A 23,695-nucleotide genomic window follows, 5' to 3' on the forward strand; every position below is an offset into this window, starting at 1 on the left:
AGTGGCCCCGATTGGCCCTGCTGAGTTGCTGGGACTTTTTTTTTTTTTTTTTTTTAGACGCTGCGATTAACTTTGCGGCATCTAAGAGGTTAATGCCGGACATCACCGTGATCAGGCCTGAGCCCGTGTTACAGAAGGGGAGCCGGTGCAGGGTGTACAGATACGCCCTGCATCCTTAACACCTTGGGGAAGCAGGGCGTACACCCCTGTCCACAAATCCTTAAGGACTCAAGGCGTACCTGTACACCCTGGTCCCGTTAATGGAGTTTAAACCGTTCTCACAAGCAGAGAACAGTTTAAACCCTGTGGGTCCTGAGCGCTATTAGCAGCCCGGACCCAGGGTTAATACTGGGCACAGCCGATCGGGCCGAGGCCCGGCATTAACCCTTTAGACGCCGCGATCAAAGTTGATTGTGGCATCTAAAGTGAAACCAAAAGTATCCCGGCAGCTCAGCGGAGCTGGTCTGGACTATTGCGACATAATTGCGATGTCACGATCAGCTTACTGGACGACAGGAGGGTCCTCGTCTGCCTCCTGGTTGTCCGATCGGCGATCTGCTGCTCAAAGCCTGCTCAGCAGCCTAGAGCAGCAGAGCACTGAGAATGCTGATCAATGCTATGCTATAGCATAGCATTGATCAGTATATGCAATCAGAAGATTGTATGTTGTAGCTCCCTGTGGGGGCTAAAAAGAAAAAAAGTTAATAAAAGTTCATTAACCCCTTCCCTATTAAAAGTTTAAATCACCCCTCTTTTCATATTTTTTAAATAAAATAATGTAATAAAGAATGAAAATAATCATGTGGTACCGACGCATGCGTAAATGCCCAAACTATTAAAATATAAGGTTAGCTAAACCGCACGGTCGATGGCGTACATGTAAAAGAAAATACCAAAGTCTAAAGTTGCGCATTTTTGATCACTTCATATACCATAAAAATATTTAATAAAAAGTGATCAAAAAGTCCCATCAAAACAATAATAATACCGATAAACACTACAGTTCACGGCGCAAAAAATGAGCGCTCTTATAGCCCCGGAAAAATAAAGTTATAGGGGACAGAAGATTACCATTTTAACCATACTAATTTTGGTGCATGTGTTTAGAATTAAATTTTTAAGTAGTTTTGGTATCCTTGTAACCGTATGGACCTACAGAATAAAGATAGTGGCATTTTTACCGAAATGTGCACTGCGTAGAAACGGAAGACCCCCAAAAGTTGCAAAATGGCATGCTTTTTAAAATTTCATCCCACAAAATTCTTATTTTTTTTGTTTTGCAGCTAATTGTTTTAAAATAAGTGATGTCATTACAAAGTACAATTGGTGACGCAATTGGGTCATTAAAGGGGTACAACCCTGGAAATTTTATTTTTTTTAATCAACTGGTGCCAGAAAGTTACAGATTTGTAAATGACTTCTATTAAAAAATCTTAATTCTTCCAGTACTTATCAGCTGCTATATGCTCCACAGGAAGTTCTTTTCTTTTTGGATTTCTTTTCTGTCTGACCACATTGCTCTCTGCTGACATCTTTGTTTATTTTAGGAACTGTCCAGAGCAGAATAGGTGTCAGCAGAGAGCACTGTGGTCAGACAGAAAGGAAATTAAGAAAAGAACTTCCTGTGGTGCATAAAGCAGATAAGTACTGGAAGGATTAAGATTTTCACATAGAAGCTATTTACAAATCTGTTTAACTTTTGGCACCAGCTGATTTAAAAGAAAAAAAGTGTTCCTGTGGAGTGTTTCATGCTGCGCAAAATTTGTGGCTGCAGCTGGAAATATGCTGCGTATTCCACGCTAACTACACACACACGGCTTTCCGGTAGCAGCCCTATGCGTGTAGTGAGTTTTGGAGGCGGGGCCGTGTGCTGGCATGACTGACGTGTGGCTCCGCCTCCAGAAAACTGAGTCTTAAAAAAAGTGTGTGAAATAGATTGGTTTTACATTTACAATGAACAAACCCAGAAGTGGATCTAGCAGAAAGGAGGACTATAATTCCTTCCTTTTTAGATTTCTCATCCCATTTAAATCCACTACTTCTGTTTGCCTCAAAAACTGAATGAAAAACTGCAATGGTGTTTGGAGAAAAAAAAGTACAACTCCATTTATCAGGCTGATTTAAAGGGCCGGTATCTCGGTCTATATATAACCTAGTGACAGCTGTGGTCCTTGCTCCCTGCCATATATGTCCTTAGTAGATGTGAGTGTACACCAGAGAAGATCTGTGCTTTTGTCTTTACACAGACCATATTCCATGCAGAGGGTCATATGAAACGTTCCTGTGGAATATTCCATTACTTATCCGCTCCACCAAGATTGGAATGACAAAATCTACAAAGGTATTCAGAAAGATAAGCTATTTTATGTTCTATAGGGAGCAGCCTAACTATTTAACAATATCGTATAGAACAAAGTGTTAACTGGTTCTAATTGTATTTAATGGCCACTCCTGTAATGTGACACGTGAGGCACGTTCATAAATCTCTGCAATGTCAGCGGATACATTATACACTGCCTGAGCTATACGTGTGGCTTTTATCACTATGTTTAAACAAGTTGTATTTTTTTTTTCTATTACAAAAACATTTCTAACTTCATAAAACAAATAGGACTGCACAGTTTAGAAAGTCAGTCTTTTTTTGTTCACCATACATGCTAAAGATTCCAATACCAAATTTGTATAATTGTGCAGACACCGAGGGGGAGATTTATCAAAACCTGTGTGGAGGAAGTGTGGTGCAGTTCCCCATAGCAACCAACCAGAGTGCGTCTTTTATTTTTCACAGGCCTCTTTAAAAAAAAAAAAAAAAAATTAAAGAAGCCATCTGCTGTTGCTAGGGGCAACTGCACCACTCTTTCTCTACACAGGTTTTGATAAAACTCCCCACTAGAGCTTTTTTATTTTATTTTTTTTACACTATGGCGCTGTGTGTGGGCTTATATTTTATGCTGTACAATGTCGTTTTTACTGGTACCACTTTTGTGTAGTCTTTACTTTTTGATGACTTTATTACATTTTCTGGGATATGCTATGATAGAAAAAAAATCAGCAATTCTTGCATTTGGATTTTTTCCTTCTGCGTTTATGCCATTGACAGTGCAGGATCAGGAAGGTGATAATAGTTCAAACTATTCCGCATACGGCAATACCAATATTTTTTATTTATTTAGAAAATGGGGTGATTTGAATTTTGAATTACATTTTTATATGGGTCAATGTAATGCATTGGTCACTGCAGGCCTAGTACAGGTCTCTGGCTGCCATGACAACCGCCGAGCCGAGAAGTTTGTGACTAATCCAATCACTGTAACTTCGCTCATCTCTATACACCATGGATGCTTGGCTAAAACTTTAAATGCTGAGATCACTAATGGTTGTTGCTTTTAGACAATTAAAAGTTAGTAATTACCTGCTGGTTTCAGCTGCTTATAGCTGCCATCACCCATTAGTAAGGTGCAGGCCTGGCTCCCACATGTGCGCCATACTTCGTCACCTGACCCTTGGCGTAAATGTACATCATGGGTCACGAAGGGATTGACCAAACATATTCATAGAGCACCATTCAACTGATGGAGGTCAATAGTGCCCTTTTGGTCTGTATGTCAACATCGTTTTTTGTTGCTTCCACCCCCTTACAGCATGGAATAGCATAATAGAGTAATGGCCCTTTAACGTGGGCTGACTGTGCAGGAAATAGCGCCGATTGGCCCTGGTTTGTGGAGACTATTAAAAGCTTGATCAGTCATGGGGTCAATTAAATGTATCACTGTCAGCCACACATCTCCTGTTTACACGATGTGCAGCTGACTATGATTAAAACAGCCACACAAAAGAGTAAAACTGTCCTTTTCACAGGTCCCAATTATATGAAGACTTATTTGATAATTGGCCAATGTAAAAGGACCTTAAAGGGGTACTCCAGTGGTCAACATGCTTTTCCGTTTTTGACTTACCCTATTTGTTTTGTTTCATTTCTATTCTTTTTGTTTAGCCTACTCTATTTCTGTTCTTTGTATTTTTATCCCACACTTTGATTTCCTATCTTTGCTTCTATTTCCTGTTTCTTGCTGTGCTGAAGACTACAAATCACAGCATGCCACATGTCTTGCTGGTTTGGGGCAGCTTCTTTTTTTTTTTTTGGTTTGTTTGTTCCGCCCTTTACCCATCCTATATTTTCCTGGGTCAGCCCCCTTATACACAGCACACTAATATAATCAGCCTTGGTTGGGATACACTGGCATACACACACAAAAGGGACTACAACTCCCAGCATGTGTCATTCAGGAGTCTTCAGTCTGTGGTATAACACCAGCATGCTGCCTTTGTAGTCTCCTGGGGGTTGTAGTTCACCACACCTCTATAGGGCATACACCAGTGTTTCCCAACCAGGGTGCCTCCAGGTGTTGCAAAACTACAACTCCCAGCATGCCCTGACAGCCTGTGGGCATGCTGGGAGTTGTAGATTTGCAACAGCTGGAGGCATACTGGTTGGGAAACACTGTTCTAGCCTATTCAGCATACACATCATGTTACACCAGTGTTTCCCAACCAGTGTGCCTCCAGCTGTTGCAAAACTACAACTCCTAGCATGCCCAAAGGCTGTCAGGGCATGCTGGGAGTTGTAGTTTTGCAACACCTGGAGGCACCCTGGTTGGGAAACACTGGTGTAACATGATGTGTATGCTGAATAGGCTAGAACAGTGTGTCCCAACCAGTGTGCCTTCAGCTGTTGCAAAACTACAACTCCCAGCATGCCCAAAGTCTGTCAGGGCATGCTGGGAGTTGTAGTTTTGCAACAGCTGGAGGCACACTGGTTTGTAAACACTAGCATACACACACACACCAGGGACTACAACTCCCAGCATGTGTCATTCAGGAGTCTCTTCCCCCCCCCCCCCCCCCCCCTTCACATATAGGGGGAGATTTATCAAAACCTGTGCAGAGGAAAACTTGAACAGTTGCCCATAGCAACCAATCAGCTTGCTGCTTTCATTTTTATGACGGCCTGTGAAAAATGAGAGAAGCAAGCTGATTGGTTGCTATGGGCAACTGGGCAAGTTTTCCTCTGCACAGGTTTTGATAAATCTCCCCCATAGAGATCATTCCCAGTATGAGATTTATTCCCCTGCAGTTCATACATCCCCAGCCCGTGCACTTATCTTCTCTGTGAGGTCCTTCTCCTGTGCAGACCTGCGTCCTTAGAATACAGAGCAGGGGGGAGGGGGAGGTGAGGAGCTGTGTACTCAGCTGGATGAGATGAGGGGCTTATTCCTCTCATGCAGACAGACAAAAAAAAAGCTATGACATCTTGTCCACAACAGACTCAGAACTGTGGACAACAGTAAAAGAAAACCTTCTGAACTACAGAACTTCCTGCCCAACAAACAGGTAAGAAAAACACATACATGCTGCCAAAACATATAACACATGTAGATTGCAAAAAAACAAAACTTACAAAGAAGATGCCATATAGTCAAAAAAAATTAACCACCGGAGTACCCCTTTACGTTACTCTCATATAAAAGGTTTACAATAGAAAATGGTTAAAGGGGTACTCCAATGAAAGTTAACTTATCCCCTATTTACAGGACAGTGGATAAGTAGCTGATTACGTGGGTCTGGCCACTGGGACCCCCTGCGATCTGCAGGACAGATCCCTGGCTCTCACTGAGGAGCGCGTGTTGTCTGCTGGTAAACTGCCCATAATGTCAGAGTGCAGTACTCAAGTCTTCTCGGCTCTACCATAGAAATGAACAGAGCGTGTGCCGTCTCAGAGATCGTTTGGGGGAGGGGATGGTGGCCCCAGTGGTTGAACCCCCTATGATCAGCTACTTATCCCCTGTCCTGTTGATAGGGGATGTGTTCATTTTTACCATAGTTCTCCTTTAAGCCTATAGAGGGGAATACATCTTGGCCATCTATGGAGTTTATCCAGATGTACACGCCCAACGTAGACTTGTGATGTGAATAGACTATGCAAGGATTTATACCTAATAAAATGTAACCTCTCCCCAGTGACCTCTTCGTAGCCTCCATAAACTGCTCTCGGGGTGAAGAAAAAAAGTCTTCTGGATTGAAGTTATGATGCCTGGAGTTCCTATGAATATCACAGATCTAAACTGTGAGTGTCTTCTGCATTTATTCTCATTCCTGGATAAAGATAGCAGGAAATACCTGTCACTAACCTGCCACAAGCTCCAGGATGTTTTCCAGGAACCATCTCTTTGGACCTTACTGAATTTTAGCTCTCCTCCAGAACTCACAAAAAAGAACTATATTTTAGGACCCGCTCTGAAATCACTTTCAATATGCTGGTATTCAAGCAGGGTGAAAATCTGCAACATTGAACACTGGGTGAAAACTCCTCTTCAGAAATCCATGTGCAGCCCCCATCTGAACACAGTCAGTGACTTCCTCCAAGAGGTTTGTAAAAGGTATATACAGCCAGGGAGTGTGTGAAGCTAATGCAACCACAATTGGGGTTATTGCAGGATCCCTGAAGCCTCATTCCAAAAAATAAAATAGGCAAGCTCACCATAGATACCCACCTAATAATCAGCTAAAGCCGGGCAGGAGACCATCAGGCTTCACTGGTGGACAGAAATAAGAGCTAATTATCCATTATTTTGCACACGTTGCTCTGTTTTTCTGTCTAGATGGATTTAAGCAGTTTTAAATGTTTTTGTATCCATGTGTGTGGTTATCAGTATATTTCCACATATACAAGTCTTAAAGGAGTAGTCTACTGAAAAGTATCTTCAGTCCGTTGTGCCCGGGCTGCAAAAAAAAGAAAAGAAACTTTAACTCGCGTTCCCCCGCTACAGCTGTTTGGTCCTCCGGTCCGGTCTTCTTTCTTTCTACCGTGTGCACGGATCGTCACACGGCGCTCAGCCTATCACCGGCCGCAGCCATGTCCCGCCTCGGCCGGTGATGGGCTGAGCGCAGTGTGACAATCCGTGCACAGGGAAGAAGAAAGAAGACCGTTAGACCCAACAGCTGTACAGAGGAAGAGTGTTAAAGGTTTTTTTGTTTTGTTTTTTTTTTGCAGCCCGGGCACAACGGACTGAAGATACTTTTCAGTAGTCTACTCCTTTAATCCTTCCAGTACTTATCAGCTGCTGTATACTGCACAGAAAGTTGTGTAGTTCTTTCCAGTCTGACCACAGTGCTCTCTGCTGACACCTCTGTCTGTGTCAAGAACTGTCCAGAGTAGAAGCAAAGCCCCATAGCAAACCTCTTCTACTCTGGAAAGTTCATAACATGGACAGAGGTGGCAGTAGAGAACACTGTGGTGAGACTGGAAAGAACTAAACAACTTCCTCTGTAGTATACAGCAGCTGATAAATACTGGAAGGTTTAAGATTTTTAAATAGAAGAAATTTACAAATCTGGCAATCCTGTTAATCCCTTTTGGGGGGGGGGGGGGGGGGGGGGCGGGTGCTAAACTCCCCCACAAAGTATGACACTCCCATACAAACTTAATCTTTTCATGTGACAACACTGAAGAAATAACACTCTTCAATGACATGCTACAATGTAAAGTACTGAGTGCTCTGCCTGTAACAGTATTGCCGTCCACTTAGAATAACTTAGCACCCAGCCATTAATGTCTAAACCTTGACAACAAAAGTGAGTTCACTCCTAAGTGGAATTTTCCAAATTGGGCACAAAGTGTTAATATTTTGTGTGGACACAATTATTTTCCAGCACTGCCTTAAGCGTCTTTGCCATGGAATTCACCAGAGCTTCCCAGGTTGCCACTGGAGTCCTTTTTCACTCCATGATGACGTCACATAGCCGATAGCCGGATTGTGATAGGTGCTACGTGCCTGTCCAAATGAAGGAAACAGGAGTAGTGATCGTGGCATTTGTAGTGGTAGTTAAGGCTGGACGCGTTTCAGGTCCTCCTTAGTACCTTTCTTCAGCAGCTAAAAGTAATGTTTTGTTTTAATGTTTACTTTTAGCTGCTGAAGAAAGGTCCTAAGGATGACCTGAAACGGGTCCAGCCTTAACTACCACTACAAGTGCCACAATATCCAATTTTACCTCTCATAGGCAAAATACCAACGATCATCACTACTACTGTTTCCTTCATTTGGACAGGCACGTAGCACCTATCACGAGGACACAGCTTGGTCGTTACCTACAGAACAGCTGTAGTCCACACAAAAGGAGCCCACTTCCATTACTGCCAAATCGGAGACGGCAGAGTCTCCAGGAGTGGGCCCTCTGCAGTAGAGCCGGGATCACACGGAGACCAGCACACATCTAATCAAGGTACAAACTCTATCTTAAACATTTGCACATCGATCTGTGACTGTCTATTACACTTACCGCTGCTACACTGTGAGACGGCTGAGTCTCCTGCAGCAGGCTCTCTTCCTAGGAGCCAGGATTGATTTTTGCACAAATGAAAGCTTATTTTACACTTGCCTTGAAAGTTGATACAAACTACTATAAGTTGGACACAATTTCAACTTGTGCTGTTGCGCTCTGCATATAAAAATGAAAGTACTTTGCTGATCTATACCCTCACTTGGATTACAGTATATCGGTATTTGTCCGAATCTGCACTAATATTTATCACATGCAATGAGAGAAGAGTGTATTCACTCGGACTACAATTAATTATACCAGGAGTACAATTCTGAAGTCACTTGTATTATTGTGGACACTTTATACTAATTTATACCATTGTACTTCTATTATTGTTTTTATATTGTTTTATTCCATTACATATACACTGATTTTATCTTACACTATCTGTGGTCTAGCTGACCTACAAAGGCCCTGTAGGTCACAGACCACTATAATATTTACTATTTATTAATATAATTTATACTATCAATGTACTTTAATAAATCCATTTTACTAATTAATTTTATATCAAATATTCACAGACCTTTTGAGCCCCAATTTCTTTATCTAATTTACAAATCTGTTTAACTTTCTGGCACCAGTTGATTTATAAAAAAAATTTTTTTTCCAGTGGAGTACCACTTTAACAAGCTGAGCTGTGATTGGCTGTTATGGACAGATCACTCTTTAGTTCTCAAACATTGTTAAATCTAGGCCAGTGATAGTGACAATGCAGCAACAACCTTAGTAAATGTATTCAGTGCTGACGAGTTCCCAAAGGGGAGTGGGCTGGAGATGAAGCAGATTGGCATCTATCCAGACTGCAATAGTTTCTGCAAACAGCTATGTGTCCTTCAGGTCTATAGTGCATAGTCTCCTTCTCCCAGGATTTAACCCCTTTCTAATCCTTGACATACATGTACATCATCGGTTGGGTGAGGGGAATATGGTGCGGGCCCAATAGTTGGCTCCGCTACATAACCGGCAGATGCCAGCTGCTATCAGCAGCAGTCATTTGCCAGTAATGACGGGCATTAGAGATTTCTCCAATGGCCGTCACACAAATGGTTAAATGCCGCTATCTGTAATGATTGAGGCATTTAAAGGGGGGTACTTTGCCCCTAGACATCCAAAGGATAGGAGATAAGATGTCTAATTGCGGGGAGTGGGATGCCGGCCGCTGGGATCCCTGTGACCTTCAGGCTGGCGATGTCACATTCGGATCACAGAAGCTTGGAGCTTTCATATTTGTGACGGCATGCCACGCCCCCTCCATTCATGTCTATGGGAGGGGGCTTGATGGCTAGTACATAGCTGTCACGCCTCCTCCCATAGACATGAATGGAGGGGGCATGACCGCTGTTGTCGCCTGTCATCCGACACGGAGCGGAGTTTGCTCTGTGCACCGAATGACTGGGGTGTCATGCTGGGGATCACGGGGGTCCCAGCGGTCAGACATCTTATCCCTATCCTTTGTATAGGGGATAAGATGTCTAAAAGCAGAGTACCTCTTGAAACATTAAATGCTGTTATTCCTTGGTGTCTAGGGGTCCCATCAGCATCCCCGCAATGTAATCGCAAAGTGCCTTTGGTCCTTTTTGTAGTCTTTCATGGCTTGGTGATTATTGAAGCCTGACAAATGATTTAAGTAAACTAGACAAATGGTCAGAACTCAGGCATCTTATCCCCTATCCTTTGTCAGTTTCACAGATTGTCCACTTGTGGGACACCAAGAGTACCAGAAAACTTTAAATGTATCACAGAGGGGTACACATTAATAAAATATAGCTTTTAATGGATACTTTAAAACAATAAACCCCACAACACACTTGGGGTAAGGACACCCTAAAAAGAGGGCACTGAGGACTAGTGCCCTGTCACAGGGATTGACAGACTGTTATGGTGATGTATGTCTGTATCAGGGTTGGATGGGAGAATAGGGCCAGGACAGGTAAAAAAAAGTCCCTAGTTGACCCTATTGGGGAGATGTAGTGAGGTCTACCCCTACTCCCACAGGGACTGTCGGGGCACTCGCCCTAAAAAGAGCGACCCCTGCCCCGAGCTACCCCTTGGACTACACCCTAGAAGTCCCTAGGTGATATATGTAACTTCCTTGCACTGGCATCACCCGACGCGTTTCTCCCACATCGGTGGCTTCCTCAGGGGTTAACCAGGCAACTAACAGTAGTTTAAAATAACACAAGGAAAAAAGAGTGGTATCACCAAAAAATACACGAGTGCATAAGAACATAAATCACACACAGTGTATAAAACAACATAAAGTGAACCATGGGCTGGTGAGTGTTGGCATATAGCACATACCTGGTCCGGTGAGTGATGCTATCTGTCTATGCCATGTACCTGGGGGTAGTTGTCTACCCACAGGTGTATACTCACAAACCAGTCTCTTAGGAGCCGCAATGGCGGTTTCCCTGCGTGCATTCACCACAGTGGTGGTAACGCGCTGCCTCGGGTGTCCTAGGCTGATAAGCCAGGGACTGCCGGGTTAATTATCTGTATCCGGATCAAGCTAGAGTGCGCGCGAGCTCCGGCGTCACACGCCACTTCCGGTGACTCATTGTCACTTTCGGGGGCGTGTCATGAGACTCCGGGCATCGCTCATAAACAGGGCATGCAGCGGTGTCCATCGATCCTCCCAATGACTGCGCGTCATCTCCACGGGAGCGTCTATGGACACCGGGCGTCCCTCGTTGCCAGGCAGCGCCCAATGACGTGGCGGCGCTGCCGACAACATAGAAAATACAAACGGTATTTGGCCATGATCAGCGGCAATAGGCTAGTGTCTGAGAACGTTTATCAGGACAGTCAATGGTAGCAGTGCCTTACAAAAAAGGCCCTGTTGATAATCACATACAAATACAGGCACTAAAAACTGCAGTGCCTTAAGTGAGAGAATAGATTGATCAGACTCGTAGATAACAGGGTACAGTTGTCTAAACGTATAGCCCAAATAAGATTGTAGAATAACAATCTATAATTATTGGGCTCAGGGATAAACCATCCGGGAAAATTGAGGGAATCAGGTAAAAAATCACAATGAGGCGAGATACCCCTTTAGAATATAGAGGACTTTGGACTTTGGTATTTTTTTGTGTGTACGCCATCGACCATGCGGTTTAGCTAACCTTATATTTTAATAGTTCGGACATTTATGCATGCGGTGGTACCACATATGATTATTTTTTATTACATTATTTTATTTAAAAAAATGGGAAAAGGGGGGTGATTAAAACTTTTAATAGGGGACGTCACGGCCTGCCCCCTTAATGCAAGTCTTTGGGAGGGGGCGTGATGGCTGCTACGCTCCCTCCCATAGACTTGTATTGAGGCGGGCCGCAATGTCACGAGGGGGCGGGGCCTTGATATCACGAGGGGGCAGCCCCTGTATCGCCAGTCATTAAGCACAGAGTGAGTTTGCTCTGTGCAGTGGTGACAGCGGGGTGCCCCACGATCAGACATATTATCCCCTATGCTTTGGATAAGGGATAAGATGTCTAGGGGCCTTCCTTTAGTAGTGGTAACTGCAAGTACAGTTTGAGTTTAACCTGTTGGGGACGAAGGGCGTATCCATACGCCCGTGGGAATTTTGGTCCCCGCCGCGTGCCGGGCGGGGACCGGACCTGGGTGACTGCTGATATCAATCAGCAGGCACCCTGCGCAAATGCCATGTTGGCGATCGGCGCAAATTGCAAGTGAATTCACACTTGCGATTTGCGCCGATTCCGAGTCATTACGGGTCTATGGTGACCCGGAATATAAGGGGGATCGCGGTTGTCTAAGACACCCACGATCCCCCTGAGGGGATAGGAGTGAGGTGGCAGGGGTGCCACACCTCCTATCCCTGCTATTGGTGGTCTAGACGCAACCACCAATAGCAGATCGGGGGCGGGGGGGTTAACTTTCGTTTTCCAAGTCCTGCCCACCCACAATAGGCGGGGTAGAACGGGGAAAATGAACAGGACCGGGTGCCGACGTCCACTTACCGGTCCGGAGGCAGCGGAGCGATTGAGATCGGCAGGCGGCGACGTCATGCGGCAGAAGAGGACAGCTCCCGGGATCCGACGGAAGCCGGTAAGTTGCCTAATGCCTAGCAACATCTGGGGGGCTACAGTGGTCTCTAACCTGTAGCCCTCCAGATGTTGCAAAACTACAACTCCCAGCATGCCCAGACAGCTGTTTGGGCATGCTGGAATATGTAGTTTTGCAACAGCTGGAGGACTGCAGTTTGAGACCACTATACAGTCCCACTATACAGGGTACATTCACACAGGCAGGTTTACAGTAAGTTTCCTGCTTCAAGTTTGGGCTGCGGTAAATTTTTCGCCGCAGCACAAACTCCTAGCTGGAAACTCACCGTAACACGCCAGTGCGTATGTACCCTAAAAACACTACACTAACACATAATAAAGGGTAAAACTACATATACACCCCCTTACACTGTCCCCCCAATAAAAATGAAAAACGTATCGTGCGGCAGTGTTTCCAAAACGGAGCCTCCAGCTGTTGCAAAACAACAACTCCCAGCATTTCTGGACAGCCACTGATTGTCCAGGCATGCTGGGAATTTAGAAACAGCTGGAGGCACCCTGTTTGGGAATCACTGGCGTAGGATACCCCTATGTCCACCCCTATCTAATCCCTAATTTAGTCCTCAAATGCGCATGGCGCTCTCTCACTTCAGAGCCCTGTCGTATTTCAAAGAAACTGTTTAGGGCCATATATGGGGTATTTCCGTACTCGGGAGAAATTGCACTTCAAATTTTGGGGGCTTTTTCTTCCTTTTAGTTGGGGGCTACACCAGCATGTTAGTGTAAAAAACAAAACAAAAAAAAAATAAACATTTTTTACACTAACATGCTGGTGTTGCCCCATACTTTTTATTTTCACAAGCAGTAAAAGGAAAAAAATACCCCCAAAATTTGTAACGCAATTTCTCCTGAGTACAGAAATACCCAATATGTGGGGCGTAAAATACTCTGCGGGCGCACAACAAGGCTCAGAAGTAAGAGCGCACTATGTACATTTGAGGCCTAAATTGGTGATTTGCACAGGGGTGGCTGATTTTACAGCGGTTCTGACATAAACGCAAAGACATAAATACCCACATGTGACCCCATTTTGGAAACTACACCCCTCACAGAACGTGACAAGGGGTATAGTGAGCCTTAACACCCCACAAGTGTTTGACAAATTTTCATTAAATTTGGATGGGAAAATGAAAAAAAAAAGTTTGCACTAAAATGCTGGTATTACCCAAAATTTTTCATTATCACAAGGGAAAATAGGAAAAAAGCCCCCAAAATGTGTAACCCCATTTCTTCTGAGTAAGAACATACCCCTCTGAGGGCGATCTACAATGCTCAGAAGAGAAGGAGCACCATTGGGATTTTGGAGAGAAAATTTGTCTGGAATTGAAGGCCACGTGTGTTACAAAGCCCCCATAGTGCCAGAACAATGGACCCCCCCCCCACATGTGACCCCCATTTTGGAAACTACACCCCTCACAGAATTTAATAAGGGGTACAGTGAGCATTTACACCCCACAGGTGTCTGACAGATTTTTGAAACGGTGATCCGTGAAAATGAAAAGTTTAATTTTTCATTTGCACAGCCCACTGTTCCAAAGATCTGTCAAACGCCAGTGGGGTGTAAATACTCACTGTACCCCTTATTAAATTCTGTGAGGGGTGTAGTTTCCAAAATGGGGTCACATGTGGGGGTCCACTGTTCTGGCACCACGGGGGGCTTTGTAAACGCACATGGCCCCTGACTACCATTCCAAACAAATTTGCTTTCCAAAAGCTCAATGGCGCTCCTTCTCTTCTGAGCATTGTAGTGCGCCAGCAGAGCATTTTACATCCTAACATGGGGTATTTCCATACTCAGAAGAAATGGGGTTACAAATTTTGTGGGGCATTTTCTTCCATTACCTTTTGTAAAAATGGTACATTTGGGTAAAAAAACTGCACTTTAGTGAAAAATTTTTTTTTTTCATTTACACATCCGATTTTAACGAAAAGTCGTCAAACACCTGTGAGGTGTTAAGGCTCACTGGACCCCTTGTTACGTGCCTTGAGAGGTGTAGTTTCCAAAATGGTATGCCATGTGTTTTTTTTTCTGCTGTTCTGGCACCATAGGGGCTTCCTAAATGTAACATGCCCCCCAAAAACCATTTCTGCAAAATTCACTCTCCAAAATCCCATTGTTGCTCCTACCCTTCCGAGTCCTCTACTGCGCCCACCGAACACTTGACATATGTATTTCCTTAATCGAGAGAAATTGGGTTACAAATTTTGGGGGGCTTTTTCTCCTATTACCACTTGTAAAAATAAAAAAACTGGGTCTACAAGAACATGCGAGTGTAAAAAATGAAGATTTTGAATTTTCTCCTTCACTTTGCTGCTATTCCTGTGAAACACCTAAAGGGTTAACAAACTTACTGAATGTCATTTTGGATACTTTGAGGGTGCAGTTTTTATAATGGGGTCATTTATGGGGTATTTCTAATATGAAGACCCTTCAAATCCACTTCAAAACTGAACTGGTCCCTGAAAAATTCAGATTTTGAAAATTTTGTGAAAAATTGGAAAATTGCTGCTGAACTTTGAAGCCCTCTGGTGTCTTCCAAAAGTAAAAACATGTCAACTTTATGATGCAAACATAAAGTAGACATATTGTATTTGTGAATCAATATATCATTTGTCGATTTTCCTTACAAGCAGAGAAATTTTACATCAAATTTATGAATTTTTCACCAAGAAATGATTCAAGTATCGAAGAAAATTTACCACTAACATAAAGTAGAATATGTCACAAAAAAACAGTAAAAGCAGCAAAAGTAAAAGCATCCCAGAGTTATTGATGCTTAAAGTGACAGTGGTCAGATTTGCAAAAAAATGCTCCCGTCCTTAGGGTCATAATGGGCTCCGTCCCCAAGGGGTTAAGCATGAGGCTATTCTTCATATAAGATAGAGCAAGGCTATTGATAGTATTGAGAATATTGGGCCGGCTAGATGGGCCGAATGGTTTATATCTGCCGATACATTCTACAAGACCCACAGACGCACAAAACAATCGATTTTTGATGGTTTTAGAGAACTGCAGTAGACATGTATTGTTAGCCAGGCTATTTGTTTCAACAGCATTTTTATTGCCGGACGCTGGAATAGTGCAAGTCAAAATTTTCATGCCCACGTAATCTTCAGCTCCAATGTAGGGAGACGCAGGCCACACTGAGTGTGTGTATATATATATGTATGTGTGTATATATATATATATATATATATATATATATATACACACTTATTTATGGACTTGGTTCACAATGCAATATGAACAGTGCATAAGGATATGATGACATTTTTTGCCTATATGTCTTTTTAGTGACTTTATAGTGGGATTTTATACGTATGTTAGTTCAGGCTTCCTGACCACTAGCTACATATATTTTTTTCAGGACAATGATAAAGATCTTTCAATCAGAATATGCAAAGTAGGTGACACACAGAAATAAGTATTAACTATCCACTTTTGGAAGATTCTAATGTCATGCTACTTTTTTCCTTCTTAGATGCCCGAACATGCGGACCCTGACCCTTGCTGGATGTGCCCACGTCAGTGATGAAAATCTCATCCAAGTCTTAAAGCACTGTCCTGACCTTCAAAGTCTGAAGCTGGAAAATTGCTCTGGAGTGACAGACAGAACACTGGCAATGGTTCCTATTCTTTCTAAAAGACTCCACACTCTCCATGTAAACTTTTGCAGAAATATAACACAGAAGGGGCTCTCCCAGGTGAGGCAGGGGTGCCCAGGGATCATCCTGCAGGCAGAGAGGAGTGGAAACATGATTGGCGACAGAATGCCTGATGATATTGTTTCTTTTCAGCGACCAAGAAAAATTATAACAAGATAAGACAACTTTGCTTACAACAGCTTGGACATTTACTGCTCTACTATTACCTAAGGCAGTGTTTCCCAACCAGGGTGCCTCCAGCTGTTGCAAAACTACAACTCCCAGCATGCCTGGACAGCCGAAGGCTGTCCAGGCATGCTGGGAGTTGTAGTTTTGCCACAGCTGGAGGCATCCTGGTTGGGAAACACTGACCTACGGTCTTATCACTAATAGATGGTTTTGCATGGCCATAAGCAGTCTGCATCCATTACTGGACTTTATATGGTTACATTAAAGAGGTACCCCGGTGGAAAACTTTTTTTTTTTTTATTAACTGGTGCCAGAAAGTTAAACAGATTTGTAAATTATTTCTATAAAAAAAAAAATCTTAATCCTTCCAGTACTTATTAGTTGCTGAATACTACAGTGGAAATTCTTTTCATTTTGAAACACAGAGCTCTCTGCTGACATCATGAGCACAGTGCTCTCTGCTGACATCTCTGTCCATTTTAGGAACTGTCCAGAGCAGCATATGTTTGCTATGGGGATTTTCTCCTACTCTGGACAGTTCTTAAAATGGACAGAGATGTCAGCAGAGAGCACTGTGCTCATGATGTCAGCAGAGAGCTCTGTGTTTCAAAAAGAAAATAATTTCTGCTGTAGTATTCAGCAGCTAATAAGTACTGGAAGGATTAAGATTTTTTAATAGAAGTAATTTACAAATCTGTTTAACTTTCTGACACCAGTTGATTTAAAAAAAATAAAAAATAATTTTCACTGGAGTACTAAGCTTAGGTCACCATAGGTTTCAGGGGCTTCATGCTTGTTTGCAGGTTCAGGCCAAATTTCTATTTGTAATTTTGTTGAGCAGAATAAAATAGCTTCCAGCTTAATTTTAAATACCAGTGGAAGGTGGTAGTAACGGAAACCTCAAATAGTGACTAAAATAAGCCAATGCTCTTACTGGATTTTAAAACATCCTGGAAAGGTTATCATTAATGTAAATTCTCCAGGTTGTAAGTAACTGAACATTTTCCTACTGACTCTACCCAACAATGAATGCTCATAGACAATGCTACCCAACAATGCTCTCATAGAAGCGGAACAATGCAAATAACTGCTGTGTTAAAGACCGTTAAAAGATGAACACCTACCAGACAAAATAGTGCCGCATTACATTGTCCTGTATTCTTGTTGTCCAGATGTGAAAGCCTGAGACTAGTTTCACTTTGCATTTAGCAGTGTACTGCAGGCTCTGCTAAAAGGGGAACTCCGGTGGAAAACTTTTTTTTTTTTTTAATCAACTGGTGCCAGAAAGTTAAACAGATTTGTAAATTACTTCTATTAAAAAATCTTAATCCTTCCAGGAGTTATTAGCTGCTGAATACTACAGAGGAAATTCTTTTGTGTTTGGAACACAGAGCTCTCTGCTGAATCATGACCACAATGCTCTCTGCTGACATCTCTGTCCATTTTAAGAACTGTCCAGAGTAGGAGAAAATCCCCATACAAAACATATGCTCCTCTGGACAGTTCCTAAAATGGAGAGAGATGTCAGCAGAGAGCACTGTGCTCGTGATGTCAGCAGAGAGCACTGTGTTCCAAAAAGAAAATAATTTCCTCTGTAGTATTCAGCAGCGAATAAGTACTGGAAGGATTATGATTTTTTTAATAGAAGTAATTTACAAATCTGTTTGACTTTCTGGCACCAGTTGATTAAAAAAAAAAAAAAAAAACAGGTTTTCCACAGGAGTACCCCTTTAACGTAAATGCCAGGGTAGGTCCATAAATCCCCATATGCCTGACATAGGCTAAAAGTGTGTCATTTTGGCCTTTGTTCAGGACATATGTGTGAGGGTCTGCTGGATTGAACAGCGTGCTATTCCATTTAAGTGGATTTAATAAACGAACGTCTTCAGCATGGTTTACATCCTTTTACTATGGGACCACTAAGTGGAATCTGTCATAAGTATACATGGGAAGCACACATTGGGACTTCCTCCTATCTATACGTCTGTGGACACTGCTTTAACGCAGCGTGCAAACAGCCTTTCCAACTCTGGTGGAAACTTTTTTTTTTTAAAGCAAGTTAAACAGATTTGTAAATTACTTCTTTTAAAAAATATTAATCCCTTTCTGAGAGCTATATGCCTGTTTCCCTACAGGTGATCCATAAGGAGTTTCTACCATAATGTATATTTCCTGACTTATTGCTGAAAATTAGCCTACGAAATTATCCAAATAATAGATCGTGATAATTGAGGTATCTGGTGATACACAAATGTGATTAGAATGGATATGATCGTGTTAGATATCATAAATACTAACTATTGAAGAGGAAATATGAAAAGGAGAATCCTATAGTTGCCTGTACTCTTTCTATTTGTTATTATGTGTATTGTTATTGTCTTTCTGAAAATGTTAAATGATAAAATCATAAATAAACAGTTTTATATATATATATATATATATATATATTAAAAAAAAATCTTAATCATTCCAGTACTTATTAGCTGCTTAATACTACAGAGGAAATTATTATTTTTTGGATCACAGTGCTCTCTGCTGACATCTCTGTCCATTTTAGGAACTGTCCAGAGCAGGAGAGGTTTGTTATGGTTTTTAAAATGGACAGAGCACTTTGGTCATGTCAGCAGAGACAGCTCTGTGTTCCAAAAAGAAAATTTCCTTTGTAGTATTCAGCAGCTAATAAGTACTAGAAGGATTAAGATTTTTTAATAGAATAGATGTAATTTACAAATCTGTTTTACTTTCTGGCACCAGTTGATTAAAAAAAAAAAAAAAAGTTTTCCACCGGAGTACCCCTTTAAACAGATGACAGTAAATTATTTTCATGAATCCTTATTTCTTTCCACTACTTACTCTTGAAAAGCAATCAATACAGACCAGATCCCAGTTGGTACTCTGTTGCTCCTCCTCAGGCTTCTATGAAGGCCTGAATTCTCTGAGGCATGGACTTCTCTGGTAATAACAAAATATTCTATGTCAAGCTAGTTGTTTACTTTCCATGTGGAATATCAGCTACGTATTACAATACTAGCCTTGTGAATGCGATGTGGATTTTAAATCTGCAGCATGTCAATTTAGGATAAATACATTGTAGACTGAATTGCTGCAGACATTTTCATTGCAAAATACAAGTGAAGTCATGTAGTCTTAATGTGACGTTTACAAATGGCACAGAAAAGCTAAAGATTTTACTTATTGCCATTTATTTCAATGGGGAAAATCTGTGACACATCGGCAACATTGATATACTATACTGCTGCTTTTTAAATCTACACCGCAGGTCATTTTCAGTAAGGAAAGTTTCCTTTTTGTGTAGATGGGATTTCAAAGATCACTTTGGTGCTGTAATCTGCAGAGATTCTGTAGCAAATGTCACTGGCCTTATGTCACTGATAGGCTGTCGATTTGCTGTGGATTTTCTCAACTATAGGGATATGTTGGCACTTGCGTGGAATCAGCGGTGGTGCACAAGGTAGGGTAAAGCCACAGGTAGAAGAAAGATGATACCGAGTACTCACCAATGATGCACAGTGAAGACTTATTATGCCATAGTGTAGTACAAGACTACTTGTACTACACTATGGCATAATACATCTTCACTGGCCATCACTGGTGAGTTCTCAGTATCATCTTTCTTCCACCTGTTGATTTTCTCAACTGACTTCAGTGGGGAAGTCAAACTCCATAAGGCTAAGTTCCCACTTCACTTTTTTTTTTATGGCAGTTTTTGGAATACAGCCACTGCAGTTTTTGAGCCAAAGTCAGAAGTGGATCCATAAGGGAGGAGAAGTGTAAGTTCTTCCTTTATATGTCCTATTCCTTTTGAATACACTTCTGGCTTTGGCTCAAAAACTGCAGTGGCTGTATTTCAAAAACTGCCAGAAAAAAACCCAAGTGGAAACATTAATGCAGATTTTTTATTTTTTTTTCAACATTTACATTATTCATTTGAAACAACAAATCAGTTTAAGTGTGGATTTACATGCATGTGAAAGTAGCTTTAGGGTATGTTCACACGGCAGAATGGCCGCAGACCTCCTGAAAATGCGGCATCTCTATAGACTGCAATGTATTTGTCTGTCAATTCTTCTTCTGCAGAAATCACACAGAGTCCAGAATTGGAAGTCCTGCGTCAGATTGTGGCTGTGTGCACAGTGCAGCAGAATCCTATCAAAAACAAAAGGAGTCTGCTGCAATAGAATTTGAGAGGAATTTTTCTGCTTGGAAATTCCACCTATGACTACTGGTTGGAACATTCATGACAAGGCTTTATACTGTTGCCTCTGTCCAATACCAATATTGCTTAATGGTTTAGATTATTTATATAATCCCCTTGTAGGTCCCCTTTTGCCACCAACACAGCTCTGGACTGTCTAGGCATAGACCCCACAAGACATCTGAAGGAGCCCTGTGTTTTTTTTATTTTTTTTTTAAATCATAGCCAACATTAAAGGGGTTCTCCTCATGATGAAACACACATATGAACTATTTTAATACCTTTATGGTCTTTCACGCTTTTCTTCTAATTCTGATGCAAACTGTCTGCTCCAAGGTCTTTATTGCCCCATTTCCTGTTTAGTGTACATCCTACAATTGACTGTTGTACACTCTAGCCCCAACTGAAGCCAACTCTATTTCCATCTATGAAGAAGGCTCCCATGGGTGTAGTGGGAGGGAGATAGTTGGCTGAATTCCCAGCTAGAATGTACAACAGGAATTTTTTTTTTTTTTACAGGAGATACATCCGATAGCATGTGGAGATGACAGTTTGCATCAGAACCAAGGAAAAGCATGAAAGGTAGTAAGTGGCATGAAATTATTAACCAACACGTTCATTTATTAGTTGAAAATAAGTTTTCTGCAAAATGTGCTATAGTGAATTGGGATTGAAGGCTAACCTGTCTGAGGCATGGATTCCAATGATTCTGTTGCTGATTCAACAGCTGTCCTTCCTTAAAGGATAAGTCTCATGCTCAAAAATGTATCCCCTACCCTGCGATCTGTTTGGAGCCCCCGTCCGCTAGCACAGACACGTGTCATGACCCCCGCCTGATGCGGAGGCCGCCACGCCCCCTCCATATAGTTCTATGTGGGAGCCATTCGGCAATTTTCAGCTCTCCCATAGAAATATATGGAGGGGACGTGACGTGCTCCTGTGCTAGCACAGAGGGGCTCCAAACAGGAGACTGAGGGGGGCCCCAGTGCTAGGACCCCCGATCTAAAACTTATCCCCTATCCTTCAGATAGGGGGATAACTTTGTGAGCACGAGACTTGTCCTTTAAGCTATGTTTGGTAGGTACTAACTAGAGATGAGCAAACTTACAGTGAATTCGATTCGTCACGAACTTCTCAGCTCGGCGGTTGCTGACTTTTCCTGCATAAATTAGTTCAGCTTTCCGATGGGCTGGAAAAGGTGTATACAGTCCTAAGAGAGTCTCCTAGGACTGTATCCACCTTTTCCAGCCCATGGGAGCACCTGTAAGGTTTACTAATTTATGCAGTGGGGGGGGGGTTAGGTTTAGGCGTTTGTGCTAAATAAAAAAAAAAAAAAAGCGCTGATACTAAGTTTAAAAAAATAAAATAAAATAAATAAATGAAAAGGGTCTCTTCTCAAGTAGGATATAACCGGCCACTGTTACTGGGCTAAAAAGTTTTGTACCAGCGCAGCAGTAGGAGAAAAAAAAAAAAAGTAAAGAACACTGCCAACTTTTCTCTGTTTTAATGGGGGACACAGGAGACCATAGGATGTCCAAAAGCAGTCCTTAGGGTGGAAAAAGATAACAGGCAAACAAAAGGCTTAGTCAGGAGGAGAAGACACTGCCCCTGATGCAACAACATGGATAGAATCAGAAAGCAAGTACCTTGAAAACATTGCAATTGAAGTGTTAAGAGTTAGATTGGAAGGCTGTGAACAAACCTACCAAAGAAGCACCTGCCGAAAGAGCAGATTGGGGTGAGAGGTGGGCCTTGTTTCCAAGTTGGAGTTGCAGACAAATCCAGGAGGAACACTGCACAAGGCTAAAGGAAAACAGCAGGGTTTGTCACATGAAGGGAAAAACTGTTCCTAAGAAAAAGAGGAAGAAATGACCTGCAGAAGGAAAAGGGAAGGCACTCGTGGAAAGGAGAATAACCATGGCCAGCAAGGAGATTGTGTAAGACCTCAAATGCAAGGTATCATTCCCTATCCAGTACAAACTGGACAGGGGCATGGGCTTACCAGAGTTACCGTTCCGCCCTCCCTTTCTTTGTCTGTGATCCTCGCACCATGTAATGAAATTTTGTCTGCTTTTGTTTATAATATAATTGTTGTTTCTTGTTTACCTATTGACCTTATGTAACCTAGTAGATTCACTACATTTGACTGTGATTACATTTTGTATACATGGTGCCCCTTACCACACTTAGTAAGGAAATTATATGATGGTATTACACTATCTTGTTTGCATTGTATACCCAGGGTGTATTCACCAGGGCTGTTCACAGACAGGCTGTACTGGATAGGGCATGATACCATTATTCTTGCCCATGTCCTCAGGGGATCATTATTTGGTCTCCCTGTTGTAGTATGGCTCTATGGAGCCTTTATAAGTTTGTGTCTTTTTTGATATTTATGTACTCTATTTTTGTCTAAAAATATTAACTTGATTTTTCACAATTGTTATTGGTTGTGCATCTGTTATAGCATTTTTGTCTTTGATTACACTGGAGAGCCAGAAGTACTGGATGAGCAGAAAGAAATGGGAGTCAAAAGGAAGGCTACATATGAGGCGTAAAAGTGAAAAGCTTCCGAAAGGAAGGTGTGCCTTCACAACATGGAAGGAGAATGACCAAATATGGGTGCAATCACACCACGTTTTTACAATACAGTTCCCCATCTGTTTTGCGTCTTGTACAGTTTTGTCCGTTTTTTCCCCCCCAACCGTATTGAAACTGTATGTTTTTTTTTTAAACATGGGAGTCAATGGGAACCGTATGTGCGTACGGTTCCATCCGGTTTGCACCATATAGTTTTTGACTTGCACAGTTTTTGTCTTGGAATTTCAATCAAGCAAGTGAAACTTTATTCATAATGGAGTGAAAAGTAACAAATTTACACTTTTTTTTCTTAAACGGATGCAACCGGACATAATTTTTCAAACTATACAGGTTAAAATTTTTACACGTTTTGATACAGTTTAGTATGGTTTTGAGGAATCGGTTTTTCATCAAAAACCCGATATGGGAACTGTATTGCAAAAATGTGGTGTGAATGCAGCCTATGGCAACAAAAACTAATGAAACTGGCTTTCCAGCTTGGATTGTGGTCAGGCCACGTGGAAAGGAAGAACCAGAGGTTCCAGGGTTAAAAAAAAAAAAAAAAGCCAGAAAGCAAAAACATTTCCAGGATCGG

General features: G+C 42.0%; 1 protein-coding gene across 2 annotated transcripts; it reads left to right on the forward strand.

The window, feature by feature from the left end:
- The first annotated feature begins 1,553 nt into the window (after positions 1-1,553).
- FBXL22 (F-box and leucine rich repeat protein 22) lies at positions 1,554-16,365 on the forward strand. 2 transcript variants are annotated; one of them, XM_056572860.1, is made up of 3 exons: positions 1,554-2,341; positions 6,019-6,437; positions 15,953-16,365. In XM_056572860.1, exons 2-3 carry the CDS (start codon positions 6,085-6,087, stop codon positions 16,293-16,295), a joined length of 696 nt encoding a protein of 231 aa, XP_056428835.1. In that variant the 5' UTR covers positions 1,554-2,341; positions 6,019-6,084; the 3' UTR covers positions 16,296-16,365. The 2 variants fall into 2 exon arrangements, with proteins under 2 accessions (XP_056428835.1, XP_056428836.1); XM_056572861.1 differs by lacking the exon at positions 1,554-2,341 and adding an exon at positions 5,273-5,391.
- Positions 16,366-23,695: the final 7,330 nt, after the last annotated feature.

This window comes from Hyla sarda, chromosome 4 (genome assembly GCF_029499605.1).
Source record: "Hyla sarda isolate aHylSar1 chromosome 4, aHylSar1.hap1, whole genome shotgun sequence".
NCBI lineage: Eukaryota > Metazoa > Chordata > Amphibia > Anura > Hylidae > Hyla > Hyla sarda.